General features: G+C 35.6%; 1 protein-coding gene across 1 annotated transcript in view; it reads right to left on the bottom strand.

Moving 5' to 3' along the window:
* Positions 1–14,692, bottom strand: part of LOC128552638 (uncharacterized) — a gene marked incomplete at its 5' end in the record, with an annotated part of 46,424 nt that overhangs the window by 7,424 nt on the left and 24,308 nt on the right. Inside the window, one exon of the mRNA XM_053533680.1 lies at positions 11,871–12,062. Coding sequence (XP_053389655.1) covers positions 11,871–12,062 — 192 coding nt within the window. The remainder of the gene's footprint in view (positions 1–11,870; positions 12,063–14,692) is intronic.

Here is a 14,692-nt window from a genome sequence, read left to right as displayed (position 1 = left end):
TTTTAAAAATAATTAGGCACATCCCTGTTGTGTAGTATTAAATAATACACAATATCTAGCTAAAATGTCAAATCCTACGAGAAAAATACAGTTTTGACACTTTAATTACGATTTCAAAAATCGATATCAGGGACATATCCGACACCTGGCCCTAGGCGTGAGAGGAAAAATGTTCGAATCTAACCTGATTCGTTTGCATATCGACTGCGTAATCCCTGACTTTGCCTTGATGTGCCCATTTTTTAAACACTTTAGAAAAATCCATGATTTTATTTGGTAGTCTAAGAGCTTGAAAATGAGATGACGAAAACTGAAAATCTGAAAAAAGTGCATTATTCTGGGGATTTGGAATTTGCCATTTCCTCGTTTTTTGCGGGTTTTTTAAGGTCAGGATTATGGGTCGGGTCAAGGCCAACCGTTTGGTAGATCTACTTGGCTACCAATCAAAGGCCATCGGAAAATCCCGATCGGTTCACTTTCTAAGTCAAAAAAACAAAAGACTTTCACTTTGACCCATTTGAGCTTTGTTTCTTTGGTTACTACTATGTATTTTGATACCGGGGTCATCATTTAAATGTTCAGAATAACCTTAGTTTTATTTTCTAATGCTGCAGGCGGACTTATTTTCTAAGTATAGAATATTGTCGACACCGGTACGGGGAGCGTTTATTATTTTTTACTGTTTTACTAGTTATTCCCCTTTACTTAAAAGGGCCAATTTTAGCGCAAAGAAACGAATTTAGCTTGACAACATACAATTGAAATGACTTAAATCTAATTCGTATGACCAATCAAAATAAAGTTGATTATTATTCAACTTTACAATATTACCCACTGTATTACACCAATTGCGAACATCATATAAAACAGACAGAGCTAATACAAAACATAACATAACCATATAAGCCAATATGAGAAGAACAGGGCCAATACGAGAAAAACAGGGCCAATACGGAATTCAAGCATTTTGATTGGTTCAAAAGAGAAGGCCAATACGGAGAAGTCACTTCCGTTAGATTTTTAAATGACGCCATTTTGTTTTACATCAGAGTTATACACTACATTTTTTTCAAATTTTTGACAAAAAAAAATCATGTAACATGTTTATGTAATAACCAAGTATGACTGGGCGGGATCTACGTCTTCATAGATTACAACGATACTTTCGCTTATTCGGTATTGTTTAAAAACAAGTGTTTCTTGTCAGAAATTCTGGCAGTTGTCAAGGAAAATAATGAGAAAATATGGAGACTCAGATTAATTAAAAGAATGAGACTTATTTTTAACAGATATTTTGAAAGTGTGGACTACTTTGTTAACTGACCTGCTTAAACTGAAATGCTTATTCTGATAGACAAATTGAAGTAGCAGTCAAGGATTATGATGTTATATTCTTACATATTTATGCAGTCAAAACCAGAACTCTTGATAATCTTCTGCTGACAACAGGCTGTAGCTTTATATTGATTGTAATAGCCTTAAGTAGGAGCAGTTAAATGCTGTAACTGCTGGCAGTAGCAGCAGTTAACTGCTCCTACTAATACTACTGCTGTACTGCCAACTTCACGCCGATCTAAGTGCAAGTAGTCTCGAAGTGTAGATTGAATGTCGTTTCCGCTAGGATAACATAATAACAGGAAATCATTCTATCGTGTTTACATGGCATACACTCGAGTTACTGAACAGAATCAGGTCATTTGGACTTAATCATCACAAAAACAACAAGAACGGTCTGAAAGACAGCGTGCTCGACTACTAGTGCCAGTAGAGAAGTGAAAAGGACATATTACCGGAGAAGTATGTGAGCAGGAGAGAAGCGGGTGTCTAAATGTGGGGATAAAGGTGTGCTCAGAAGCGATGATGAGTCAAGTTATGGAGTGAGGAAGGAGCATGATTATTGTCAGGTTAAGGGGTGTATATATAATCCCTGATTTATATATCGCCATTTTCATAAAAAGCTCGTTCTTCAAAGACGCTTTACATAGCGCAAAGGCAGTCAATCATGGCGCCAAACTCGAAACAAGTTGAATGTCGTGCATAAAACAACATTGGGCATACGACATTCGAACTTCGAAACACAAGAATTTGAATGTCATTAAATGCGCGACATACGACATTCGAAAAAAATTGAATGCCGTTTAAGATACGACATTCGAAAAAATGAATGTATTGCAAAATAATACATTGGACATACGACATTCGAACTTTGACACACAAAAAATTGAATGTCTTTCAGTGCGCGACATACGAAATACGACATTCGAAAAAATTGAATGTCGTTTAAAACACGACATTGGACACACGACATTCCAACTTTAACACAAAAAATTTGAATGTCGTTCTATGCACGACAAACGACATTCGAAAAACTTAAATGTCATGCAAAAATGACATTGGACATACTACATTTGAACTTTGACTGTCAAAAATTTGAATGTCATTCAGTGCGCGACATACGACATACGACATTCGAAAAAAATGAATTTCGTGCATAAAAACGACATTAGACATACGACATTCGAACTTTGACACACGAAATATGTATGTCGTTCAGTATGCGACATACGACATTCGAACAAAGATAGAATGTTGAGCATAAAACGACATTGGGCATACGACATTCGAACATTGACACACAAGAATTTGAATGTCGTTCAGTGCGCGACATACGACATACGACATTCGAAAAAAAATGGAAGTCGTGCACAAAACGACATTGGACATACGACATTTAAACTTTGACACACGAAATTTGTATGTCGTTCAAAATAAAAGAAAATTGTGCTAAAAACGACATTGGACATACGACATTCGAACTTTCACACACTAAATTTGTATTTGCAACTATTGTAAAAATACTTATTCCAGTTGTATACTATATAGCAACCATCCATATGCATTCCACACTGATGATTTATTTGTTATGTTATACTGTTATAGTCTCATGCATGTAACATGCCATGACTAAATAAATAAACTAAACTAAACTAAACTAAACTGTATGTCGTTCAGTACGCGACATACGAAATACGACATTCGAAAAAAAAATGAATGTCTTGAAAAACGACATTAGACATACGACATTCAAACTTTGACAAGCAAATTTTGAATGTCGTGCAGTGCGCGACATACGACATTCGAGAAAATGACATTGGACAAACGACATTCGAACTTTGACAAACAAAAATTTGAATGTCGTTCAGTACGCGACATACGACATTCGGAAACCTTGAATGTCGTGCACAAAACGACAACAGACATACGACATTCGAGCTCTGACACGCAAAATTTGAATGTTGTTCAGTGCGCGACATACGACATACGACATTCGGAAAAAATGGAATGTCGTGCCCCAAACGACATTAGACATACGGCATTTGAACTTTGACACACAAAATTTGAATGTTGTTCAGTACGCGACATATGACATACGACATTCGTAAAAATGTTGAATGTTGTTTTTAAAAACTATATTGGACATATAACAATCGAACTTTGACACAGAAAATTTGAATGTTGTACAGAGCGCGACATACGACATTCGAAAAAAATGCAATAAAACGACACTTGACATACGACATTCGAACTTTGACAAACAAACATTGAATATAGATCAGTGCGCGACATACGACATTCGAAAAAATTGAATGTCGTTTAAAAATGACAATGGACATACGACATTCGAACTTTGGCAAACAAAAAGTGAATGTCGTCCACTGCGCGACATACGACATACGATTTTCGAAGAAAATAAATGTCGTGCATAAAACGACATTGGACATACGACATTCGAAATTTGACAAACAAGAATTGATCGTCGTTCAGTGTGCGACATATGACATAACAAAATAATAAATAGTTTAATATCGTGTGATAGAGTGCTGGCCTAGACTAAGCTTGCCCGACCCAGGGAGCCATGAGAATTGCTCCAATGGTATTGTTGGACTCTGAAGATAGTGCCTGAGTTTTCATGACTGCCTTGACAGCTCTGAAAAGTTCATATTTTGAGAATATTACCGGACCGTGTCCTATGACCTTGACCCCTAGCCGACCGGGTTCGAACCTAACTTGGCCTGTTTTATCTAGGTTCTGGCTTGCCCTTTGCAACAAGGTATCATTTATTAAAATCGGACATCAGGTTATGGAGACATGACTCCTCTTTATTATCAAAATCGTTTTAAAGAGTAAGATATCAAACTGAAATTTCTTTTAAAAATTAATAAGTAGTTGGAAATATTGTCTAAACGAATATGAATAACAATTTTCTTCCCCGAAGGGCACGCCGTTGGGAACATTTGCTAAACCTTGCCATTTTGGGCTTAAAATTTTAGACGTAAAATAAGGAAAAAGTGCTTATAGAATATTTATATTTTTGCAAATAAAAACTTGTTGTGATAGAAAATGACAAAATCTGAATGTTTGTGAAAAAAAAAACTACATCTGTTCGTCCGTCTTTAAGTAATTTAGGATAAAAGCTGGATCTCCGTACTTTACCATTCGGAAAAAGTCCGTGTTTTTTATTAAATTTGAAATGAATTTTATAAAATTATGATTAAATCTAAACATTTTCTAAACAGATATGTAATTTGTACCATTTTACCGCCGACGGGTTAGTCGGGGGACTGTCTCAAAATATACCATTTTTCGTGAAAATATGCATACTTCTTCATTATATTAAATAGAAGAGTGGGCCTTGTCAGAGGAGTCGTGTCTTCAAATTTCGTGTGTCAAAGTTCGAATATCGTATGTCCAATGTCGTATTTAAATCGACATTTAATTGTTTTCGAATGTCATATGACGCTTTGAACGGCTTTTAAATTCTTGTGTCAAAGTTCGAATGTCGTATGTCTAATGTCGTTTTGTGCACGACATTTCATTTTATCCGAATGTTATGTCGTATGTCGCGCACTGAATGACATTCAAATTTTGTGTTTCAAAGTTCGAATGTCGTATGTCCAATGTCATTTTGTGCACGACATTCATTTTTCTCAAATGTCGTATGTCGCGCACTGAACGACATTCAAATTCTGTGTGTCAAAGTTCGAATGACGTATTCCAATGTTGTTTTTTGCACGACATTCAATTTTTTCTCGAATGTCGTATGTCGTATGTCGCGCACTGAACGACATTCGAATCTTCTATGTCAAAGTTTGAATATCGAATGTCCAATGTCGTTTTGTGCACGACATTCAATTTTTTTTCCGATGTCGTATGTGGTATGTCGCGTAATGAACGACATACGAATTTCGTATGTCCAGTGTCGTTTTCAGCACGACATTCATTTATTTTCGAATGTCGTATGTCGCGCATTGAACGACATTCACATTTTTGTGTGTCAAAGTTCGAATGTCGTATGTCCAATGTCGTTTCGTGCACGACATTCAATTTTTTCTCGAATGTCATATGTCGTATGTCGCATACTGAACGACATTTAAATTTTTTGTGTCAACATTCGAATGTCGTATGTGCATGACATTAATTTTTTTTAGAATGTCGTATGTCGCGCACTGAACGACATTCAAATGTTTGCCCGTCGAAGTTTGAATGTCGTATGTCCAATGTCGTTTTTTGCATGACTTTTAACTTTTTTCGAATGTCGTATGTCGTGTACAGAACTACATTCAAATTTTGTGTGTTAAAGTTCGAATGTCGTAGGTCCTATTTCGCATTTCAAACGACGTTCATTTACTTCGAATGTCGTATGTCGCGCACAATACGACATTCAAATTTTTGTGTGTCAAAAATCGAATGTCGTATGTCCAATGTCGTTTTGTGCACGACATTCAATTTTTTTCGAATGTCGTATGTCGTGCACAGAGCTACATTCAAATGTTGTGTGTTAAAGTTCGAATGTCGTAAGTCCTATTTCGTATTTCAAACGACGTTCATTCATTTCGAATGTCGTATGTCGCGCACAGTTCAACATTCAAATTTTTGTGTGTCAAAAATCGAATGTCGTATGTCCAATGTCGTTTTGTGCATGACATTAAATTTTTTTCGAATGTCGTATGTCCTTTGTCACGTACTGAACATAAGAATTTCGAGTGTCAAAATTCGAATGTCGTATGTCCAATGTCGTTTTTTGCATGACATGCATTTTTTTCAAATGTAGTATGTCGCGCACTGAACGACATACAAATTTTCTCTGTCTAAGTTCGTATGTCGTATGTCCAATGTTGTTTTATGCACGACATTCAACTTGTTTCGAATGTCGTATGGCGTATGTCGCGTACTGAACGACATTCAAAATGTTTTGAATGTCGTATGTCTTTTGTTTAGTCAACTTCACACAGCTACATTTTCTTCATATGTTATTCTATGTAAAACTTGAGACCCTCCCGGATAGGCCTCTTTTCATTTCAAGGGCATAACAAGTTTGGTAGAGGACTAAAAGGCAATGCTACATACAAACTATCAAAGTCCTGGCTAATGTGGTTTTAGACAAAAAGATTTTCAAGGTTTTATTCCTATTTAAGTCTGTGTAAACATGGGACCCCTGGGGCGGGTCTCTTTTCACCCAAGGGGCACGATTTGAACAATCTTTATAGAGAACCATTATTTGATGTCACATGCCAAATATCAAGGCTCTACACCTTGCGGTTTTCGGCAAGAAGATTTTTAAAGTTTTTCCTTTTGGTTGCCATGGCAACCAGAGTTCTGCATGAAATTCAAATCTTGAATACTTTTAAAGGTGGGCCACCAAAGGATAATTCCTGTGAAGTTTGGTGTAATTTTGCCAAGTAGTTGTCAAGAAAAAGATTTTTTTAAATGTTGATGGAATGACGACACATGACGCACGGCGGGTATTGACCGGTCAAATAAAGCTCACCAGGAATCTTTGGCTCAGGTGAAATAACAAGAGGGCTAAGATGGCCCTAGGTCGCTCACCTGAGAAACACACCATAATAGTGTAAGCATGTTTGATCTAGGGATTTCATGGAAACAAATATTCTGGCCAATTTTCATTAGAATTGGACCAAAATATGGTCTCTTGAGTTTAAACAAGTATTTTATTTGATATGACCTAGTGACCTAGTTGTTTTAAGCAAGATGACACATATTCAACCTTGACCTAGATTTTATCAAGGCAATCATTCTGACCAAACTAAATTAAGATCAATTGAAAAATACAGCCTCTACTGCATACACAAGGTTTTTCTTTGATTTGACCTAGTGACCTACTTTTCAATCCAAGATGATCCATATTCGAACTTGACCTAGATTTTATCAAGGTTATTATTCTGACAAAATTTCATGAAAATCAATTGAAAAATACAACCTCGCATACCCAATTGTTTTCTTTGATTTGACATAGTGACCTAGTTTTTAACTCCAGATGACCCATATTCAAACTTGACCTAGATTTGATTAAGGCAATTATTCTGACTAAATTTCTCGCATACAAAATGTCTTTTTTTTATTTGACCTAGTTTTCAATCTCAGATAATCCATATTCGAACTTGACCTAGACTTCATCAAGATAATTATTCTGACTATATTTCATGAAGATCAATTGAAAAATACAGCTTCTATTGCATACACAAGGTTTTTCTTTGATTTGACCTAGTGACCTAGTTTTTTATTCCAGATGACCCATATTCGAACTTGACCTAGATTACATAAAGGCAATCATTCTATCAAAATTTTACGAATTTCAATTGAAAAATACAGCCTATATCGCATACAAAATGTATTTTATTGTATTTGACCTAGATAACCCATATTCAAACTCAATTTAGCTTTTTAAGGCAATTACTCTGATTAAATTTCATGAAGATCAATTGAAAAATACAGCTGCTATCGCATACACAAGGTTTTTCTTTATTTTGATCTAGTGACCTACTTTATAAGCCCAGATGACCCATATTCGAACACGACCTAGATTTCATCAGGGCAATCATTCTGGCTAAATTTCATGAAGATCTGTTGAAAAAAAGCTTCTATCGCATACACAAGCTAAATGTTGACAGACGACAGACACAGAACAGACGCCGGACATCGAGCGATCACAATAACTCACCTTGCTCAGGTGAGCTAAAATGTGGTGATTTGGTCGGCAGGACAGAATGTACTTATTGGGGTAGAAGTAAGAGGTAACTGTGGGGTATACGTGAGGACAATATTAGGTGTACTTTAGCGTGTGAGAAGTCAAACAACAAGAGCTCCAGAAAGCGGGCAAATATACTCGATAAGATGATGGAGAAATAGAATTTAAAGGGTTTTATTTTGTCGGGGGGTGTGGGGAATGGGGTCGGAGGTGGAAGGGGGCTAGTTAATGTAGCGGTGAGGGTTGTGTGGGCGGGGCTGCTGTGACGGAGTACTTACTTATAGGCACATGAATCAGAAAGAGATAGTGTTTCGGGGGAGGGGAAGGGAAGTTATGTGGACTGTTTCATTTCTCAAATCGTCTCGTCCTCACTCGTTTTCCAAGTTTAAAGGCAGTACCTTGAATAATTTTGGTGCTGTAGTCCGGGCACGTAATACAAAGGACATATCTGACATTTGAACTCAGTGTGTATGAGCTTCGCATCATCTGACCTGCAACCAAGTCCATGCGCTCTGCAGGTTGTCTCATCGCCACCTACATATATGTTAGTTCTGAAGTCAATTGGTTATAAAGTTGTGCTTTAGACACAAATTATGACGGACAGTTTGGACCTTTCTGTGACCTTGACATATGACCAACCGACCCGATTCATGCGCTCTGCGTATCTACTAATCGCCACCTACCTTTACACTAAGATTATTTATCAATAGTACTGCTCCAGATATGATAAACAAATTTGTTATTTGAGCTCCATTTACAACCTCGATGTTTGACCTACCGATAATTGCACTCTGTACATCGTCTAATCGTCACCTACTTACGAGCCACGTTTCAAGTCATTACCATGAATTGTCATCAGTTATGCTCCGTACACTGAATACAAGGGACAGACGAACAGACAAACATAATGATACATGTGCCATCATTTAATATGTCTCTTTTTAATGAAGTTTAAAGTTTAGGAATGAATAGGAGGGTCATTTAAAAATAATATCAGATACGCTAAATTAATAACATAAGGAGAATTTACACTGAGAAACTTGTCATATAACTTTAACTAGTACAAAATCTGACCCCAATTTCCTTGACTTCTGGGTCACCTGAACCTAAATAAAATGAAGTCTGCCCCTTACAAATCTTTATGTGAGGTTTGATTATTATAGAGGCAGAGATAAGAAGATATTGTGAAACTGAGAAGCTGGCCATAAAACGTTATCTTGAACACAACGTCGATGGTGACGCTGACAGTGACGCTAACGGTGAGGCCGACGCCAGCCCTCAAAGGAGCTGAATAGGTTTGTCTCATTAATTTCTAGCAAATTTGGCCGCCTTAATTCTAAGTGTCCTTAACTACTAATCGAAAACGATTAACTGCCTGAAGGTCACTGTGACACTGACCTTATATCTAGGGTCACTTACCAACCACAGGTAATACGATTACACTAAGTTTGACAGTTAGGAAATCAAGTCCTCCATTTTGTTAATCGGAAACAATTTAGTGTTGGCATCGCTGTGATCAAATCCTTTTATTTCCGGACTCAAAATTCCATAAGAGCCATGTACAGACCACAGCGATCAAGTTTGACCGCTTTATGACTAAATAACATGTAGTTATTGGATATGAACCTACTATAAAGAAATAATAAACTTATTTTGTTCAAGGCGGGACGAAGCAGTTTATTTACGACAGAAATTAAACAAATTTTCAAACAGTCGTCTTTTTTTGAAGCAACACAGAAAACATGTTATACAGAGATCTACAATCACAAAAGCATCGCGACACTGTTACTGGCTTTGAATATGAAAACAAGTGTTGTAACTATCAACAGCATAATTCTGTTATAACGAAGCAGATATTTATGCAATCGATCAGATGCGGTACTTGACACTTACGTTTTGCTTTAGTTTTACAGCTTGTTGCAACCCTGTTATAACTGGTTGAATTGTACCTCTCATTTTCTGTATAGATCCGGAATGTATATGATGAACCTTAAAAAACCCAGAATATAACTGTTTTAATATCTGAAATGAGCAATGTTAAGGATGACTTACATTGAAGAGACATAATTATTACAATTATAAAAAGTAATAAAATGTGTAAAACTATCCTATGGAAGTAAAGAATGCATCCAGGAAGAATAATAGCAGACTCAGCTTGATTAAGTCTGTTCATGAAAGGTAATGAAATGTGCAAACCCTCTCACGCCCCCTAGCACCGGCTTAAGCGCCAGAATTTATGTTAAATGAACTTTTTTTCAGCGCAGCCTTATGAAGGTGAGTGTAGAAGGCACAGTTTCATAAAACGAACTTACTAACGTTTGTGACCGGTATGCTAATTGGTCAAATTAGTATCTGGTATGTAATATTTTTGGAGTTTCTTTTCCCAAAGCATAAGAATAATATTACCGTTTGTTTAAAACCGTACAATTAGTTATTGACATCCCTATCAGTATTATTTGAAAACCAAATAATTACCATGGACTATTCTAATGTAACGCTAGATACGCATGGAAGTATAATTAAACATACATGGCATTAATACTCCATTTACCCAAGTCAAGAATTTCGACATTAAGTACCATCTTTATTTAATTCCTAACACTACCGCAACTGCCCAAACAAGTCTGTCCGAAAAATATATTTGCATTATATCCATGAACCGACTCGACTCACAATATTCGAAAGTCGCATAGCTTACATTTAATTAGTACTAAGTGGTTTGAAACGGGAATAGCTCCGCAGCATAAAATTTATTGAAACGAAACAAAACAAAGCATCTTTCTTATGTTTTTTTTTAGATTTCTTAGTTAGAACATTTCCTATCCACGAAAAGTTGTTGTCGAATTGTTTTGCACTGAGGGTAAATGTAGATCTACGTGTCATCAGAGAAGAACGTATTAAATTAATGGGTGTTGTTGTTTGTTAGTTAAAAATGTGTGAATGTTCGGGGTTGTTTTACATCTATCTTTTATATGGTGTGAAATAAAGTGTTAATTTAACAGTGTTGAGTACAATACTAAATTCAACTGGACTCGTACAATAGAATTCAGTATTGTACTCAACACTACTAAATAATTTCATAATATTTGGACGAATACCCAGCTGAGAAAACCATATTGGACGAGCCGCTAGGCGAGTCCAATATGGTTTTCCCAGCTGGGAACGAGTCCATATAGATGTCGTATTGTACACTACAATGTTAGATAACCTTTTTATTCTTTTCCTATTTTATTTTAGTTAAAATTAAAAATGATTCATTCAATATTGGTCATTTATACATGCGTTTATATCCAAAACGGACAGCGTTGCCATGACTTGTTTATTTTTTTGTTGTTTTTTGTTTTTGTTGTTGTTGTTTTGTTGTTGTTGTTTTTTTCGTTTTTGTGTTTAAAAACAAACGACAAATAATCCTGATTTCAATACGTATAATCAAACTATGTACATAGAGAGCCTACTTCAAACATTTTCACGCATTCCGGGCTTTATCGTATGTTTAACATGGGACAGTTGAACCGTCCAAATACAGAAAAAATACAGGAATTTTTGTACGCACGTGCGTCCAGTACGGTAATATATTGTACCGTCACGTGTTGCAAATAAGCGTTCATGACTGGGCAAATAAAATAGTGTAAAATAATTTCTTATATTGGTTTATCTTTCATTATTGAAACCTTATCCGTCTAAGGTGATGGTTCTCTTTGCTAGTAGACTGCATCATCGTCATTCAAACTTTTTCAAAGAAGCAACTAATACACACAGACTAGACATTAATTTGGATATATATATATATCCAAATTAATGTCTAATATATTCAACCAAGTACCTGGATCAAGATTGCCAACTGTGTTCTGAGTTCCTGTTGTGCTTACAATGAACTTAACAGTATTAAAGTCCTGGTAGACATGAATGTGGTACTTCACTAAGTCTCCTTTTGTATCAGCAGGCTTTGACCATTCCAAAGTGATAGATTTGTCTGTTGGATCCTTACAGATGCCATATCGTGGTGGGTCTGGAACTGTAAATAAAAATTATACATCTAATTCAATTACATACAAAGGCATCAAACCAATGTGCCAAGGTCTGCCTCTACCAGTTAGGATACAGAGTGTTATTACCAAAGGGACAGAGCTAAAGAAAGCCCAGAAAACCAGTGATAGCAAAATATTTTAGATATAGGCATGTCCGGCTAACTTAGCGTAGCTCTTTGCGAATAGACAGTTTGGTTATTTTAGGATAGATACGCGCAAAGGAAGAGTGGTCTCTTAGTTAGGTAGAAGACACTTGAGTGTTTCAGAAATGTCCAGTTCCTGGATCGGGATTCGAATCCAGACCGCCTCCGGAGTGACCGGCAATATTACAACAGAATTTCCAGGTCACCTATAAATAGGCCTAAGTGGTTTTATCAATGACTTTTTTTTTTATAAAAATCTAGCGTTTAATGTCAGACAAATCCTTACACAAGAAAGACGCAAAACACTGCAGGAAAACACTTTACAAGATTAGAAGTAAAAGGCGATGTATAATTATTTCCATAATCAAATGAGAGTACATGTATATAAAGAAACCTCGACAAATAGCTTAACCTGGGAACAAGTATTGAAATATTTATGGGAAGTGTTTTAGGGCAAAAATGATATCAATCTAGTTTTCTTCAAAATGGTGCTAAGCAGATAATTTGATAAATAAAAGATTCCAGAGAATTTATGCAATTTTTAAACTTTATAGCTCCTTAGAAATATCATGTAGGTTGTATGTGACTAAATCTTTTCCTTCTGTAACTGTATTTCATATATTAAACAATGATATAGAAAGCATACATAGCCGGTTAGTATAACATGTCCACCTACCAAATAACTAAACAAATTGGGATGCTATGCTTTTTTAGCTAAGAACATGCTATAAATAAGACTGTTTCCTTAAACAGCTGAATAGGAGTTAGAATCCATTTACGTTCATTTGAATGCAATGTTCACTTTATTTTTGTTGTACAAAAAAAGACATCTGTAAGAATATTTGTAAGCTCTATTTGAAGTGCTCATAATTCACGGCTTTCATCCAGAAAGAAAATCCATTAATTTATAGATATAAAGATCAATTACTTTTGTCCTGTATCCTTATAATCCTTATAGTTTTATTCAAGTTTATAGTAGACTGAGGCTTCTTGATTTTTAAAAATATTTTTGTAGATTTTGGAATTTAGAAATATACTTTATTTTTAATTTTAAACAATTTGTTTTCGGTGATAGCATCACATTTCTCCTTGTTGCATGTAAGAATTATAGATGAGCTGAATCATTTCAAATATAGACCAAGAGTTAATGGTCTGGGTTTTGTGCATGTCATAATGTCTCATTTAGGGAACATTTGTACCAAGCAATATTAAAATACCTTGATACAGTTGTGGACTGAAGAGAAACAAAAACCTACTAAACATTTACCACCAGAAGTGACCTTGACCTTTGAGCTACTGCTCTGTATTTTGTGCATGGCATTTCGTTTCATTAGAGGAAAACATTATTTTCAAACAATATTAGATTTCTTTGATGGATGACAGAGTTATGAACTGGACAGGAAAAAAAAACCTAGTGACCTGACCTCCAAGTGTGACATTGGCCTTTGAATTGGAGGTCTGGGTGTTGAGCGTGACACATCGTCTGTTTATGGGGAACATTTGTATCAAGTAATATTGTAATCCCAAAATGGATGGCTAAGTTCTGGACCGGACACAAAACAGATCCTGTTTATACCATGTTTACATCTGACCTCTAAGTACGACATTGACCTATATGCCAGGGATGAAGGTGTTGCACACGGCAGATTACTAGTACCTCATTACTGGAAACATTTGTGCCAGGTTATATTAAATTCCATTTAAGTTATGGACCAGATATGAAAGCAAAAGCTTGTCACAGGCAACAGCATGCTCAACTATTTTGATGCTAGACAGTAAAATAGGCCATATCCGAGATTACTGGAGCTATCATTGAGTATTTAATGATTCAGATGTAGATGACGATATTACACAATATTTTATGTCTAAGTCAAATGTAATAACGGATAAAGTGAAAATGTATCAAAACAGTAACAGGACGTGATTTGTGGAATATTTCTGAAATCTAATCTGTCATTTCTCTGGCTAATAATGTGTAACAATTATTTTTAGTTTGAATCAATTGGACTAAGTAATAAATGAGATAGAGCGAAAGTGTACCACATGTTTAACCTGAAGCTCTAAGTAAAAACGGGGTATAATTCATAAAATATTGGTGCCAGAGATATACACCATGTATAAAGTAATGTTTGGAATGAAGTGGAACACACATTTTTCGTTTGAAAGAAATACATAAAGTATAAACAGAGATACGGTGAAAAACAATGAAATAAAAACTGAAATTCTAAGTCAAAAGGGGGATAATTCATGAAATATTTGTGCAAATTTTATGAAAATTGTGTCTTTGATGAGGATGGTGATTGAAATGAACTATTTTAAGTTAATTTCAAATCCATAACGTAATAACATGGATATTGTGATAGTGCGTCAGATTTAAATTCTAAATAAAAACGTAACATAACTCATACAGTATTGGGACAAGACTTATGACCCATGTGTGATATGCGCAGGAATATTGTCAAACAATTATTCTG

The sequence above is a fragment of the Mercenaria mercenaria genome, unplaced genomic scaffold, assembly GCF_021730395.1.
Source record: "Mercenaria mercenaria strain notata unplaced genomic scaffold, MADL_Memer_1 contig_2982, whole genome shotgun sequence".
NCBI classification, from domain to species: Eukaryota; Metazoa; Mollusca; class Bivalvia; order Venerida; family Veneridae; genus Mercenaria; species Mercenaria mercenaria.
This window is presented reverse-complemented; position numbering and strand designations above follow the sequence as displayed.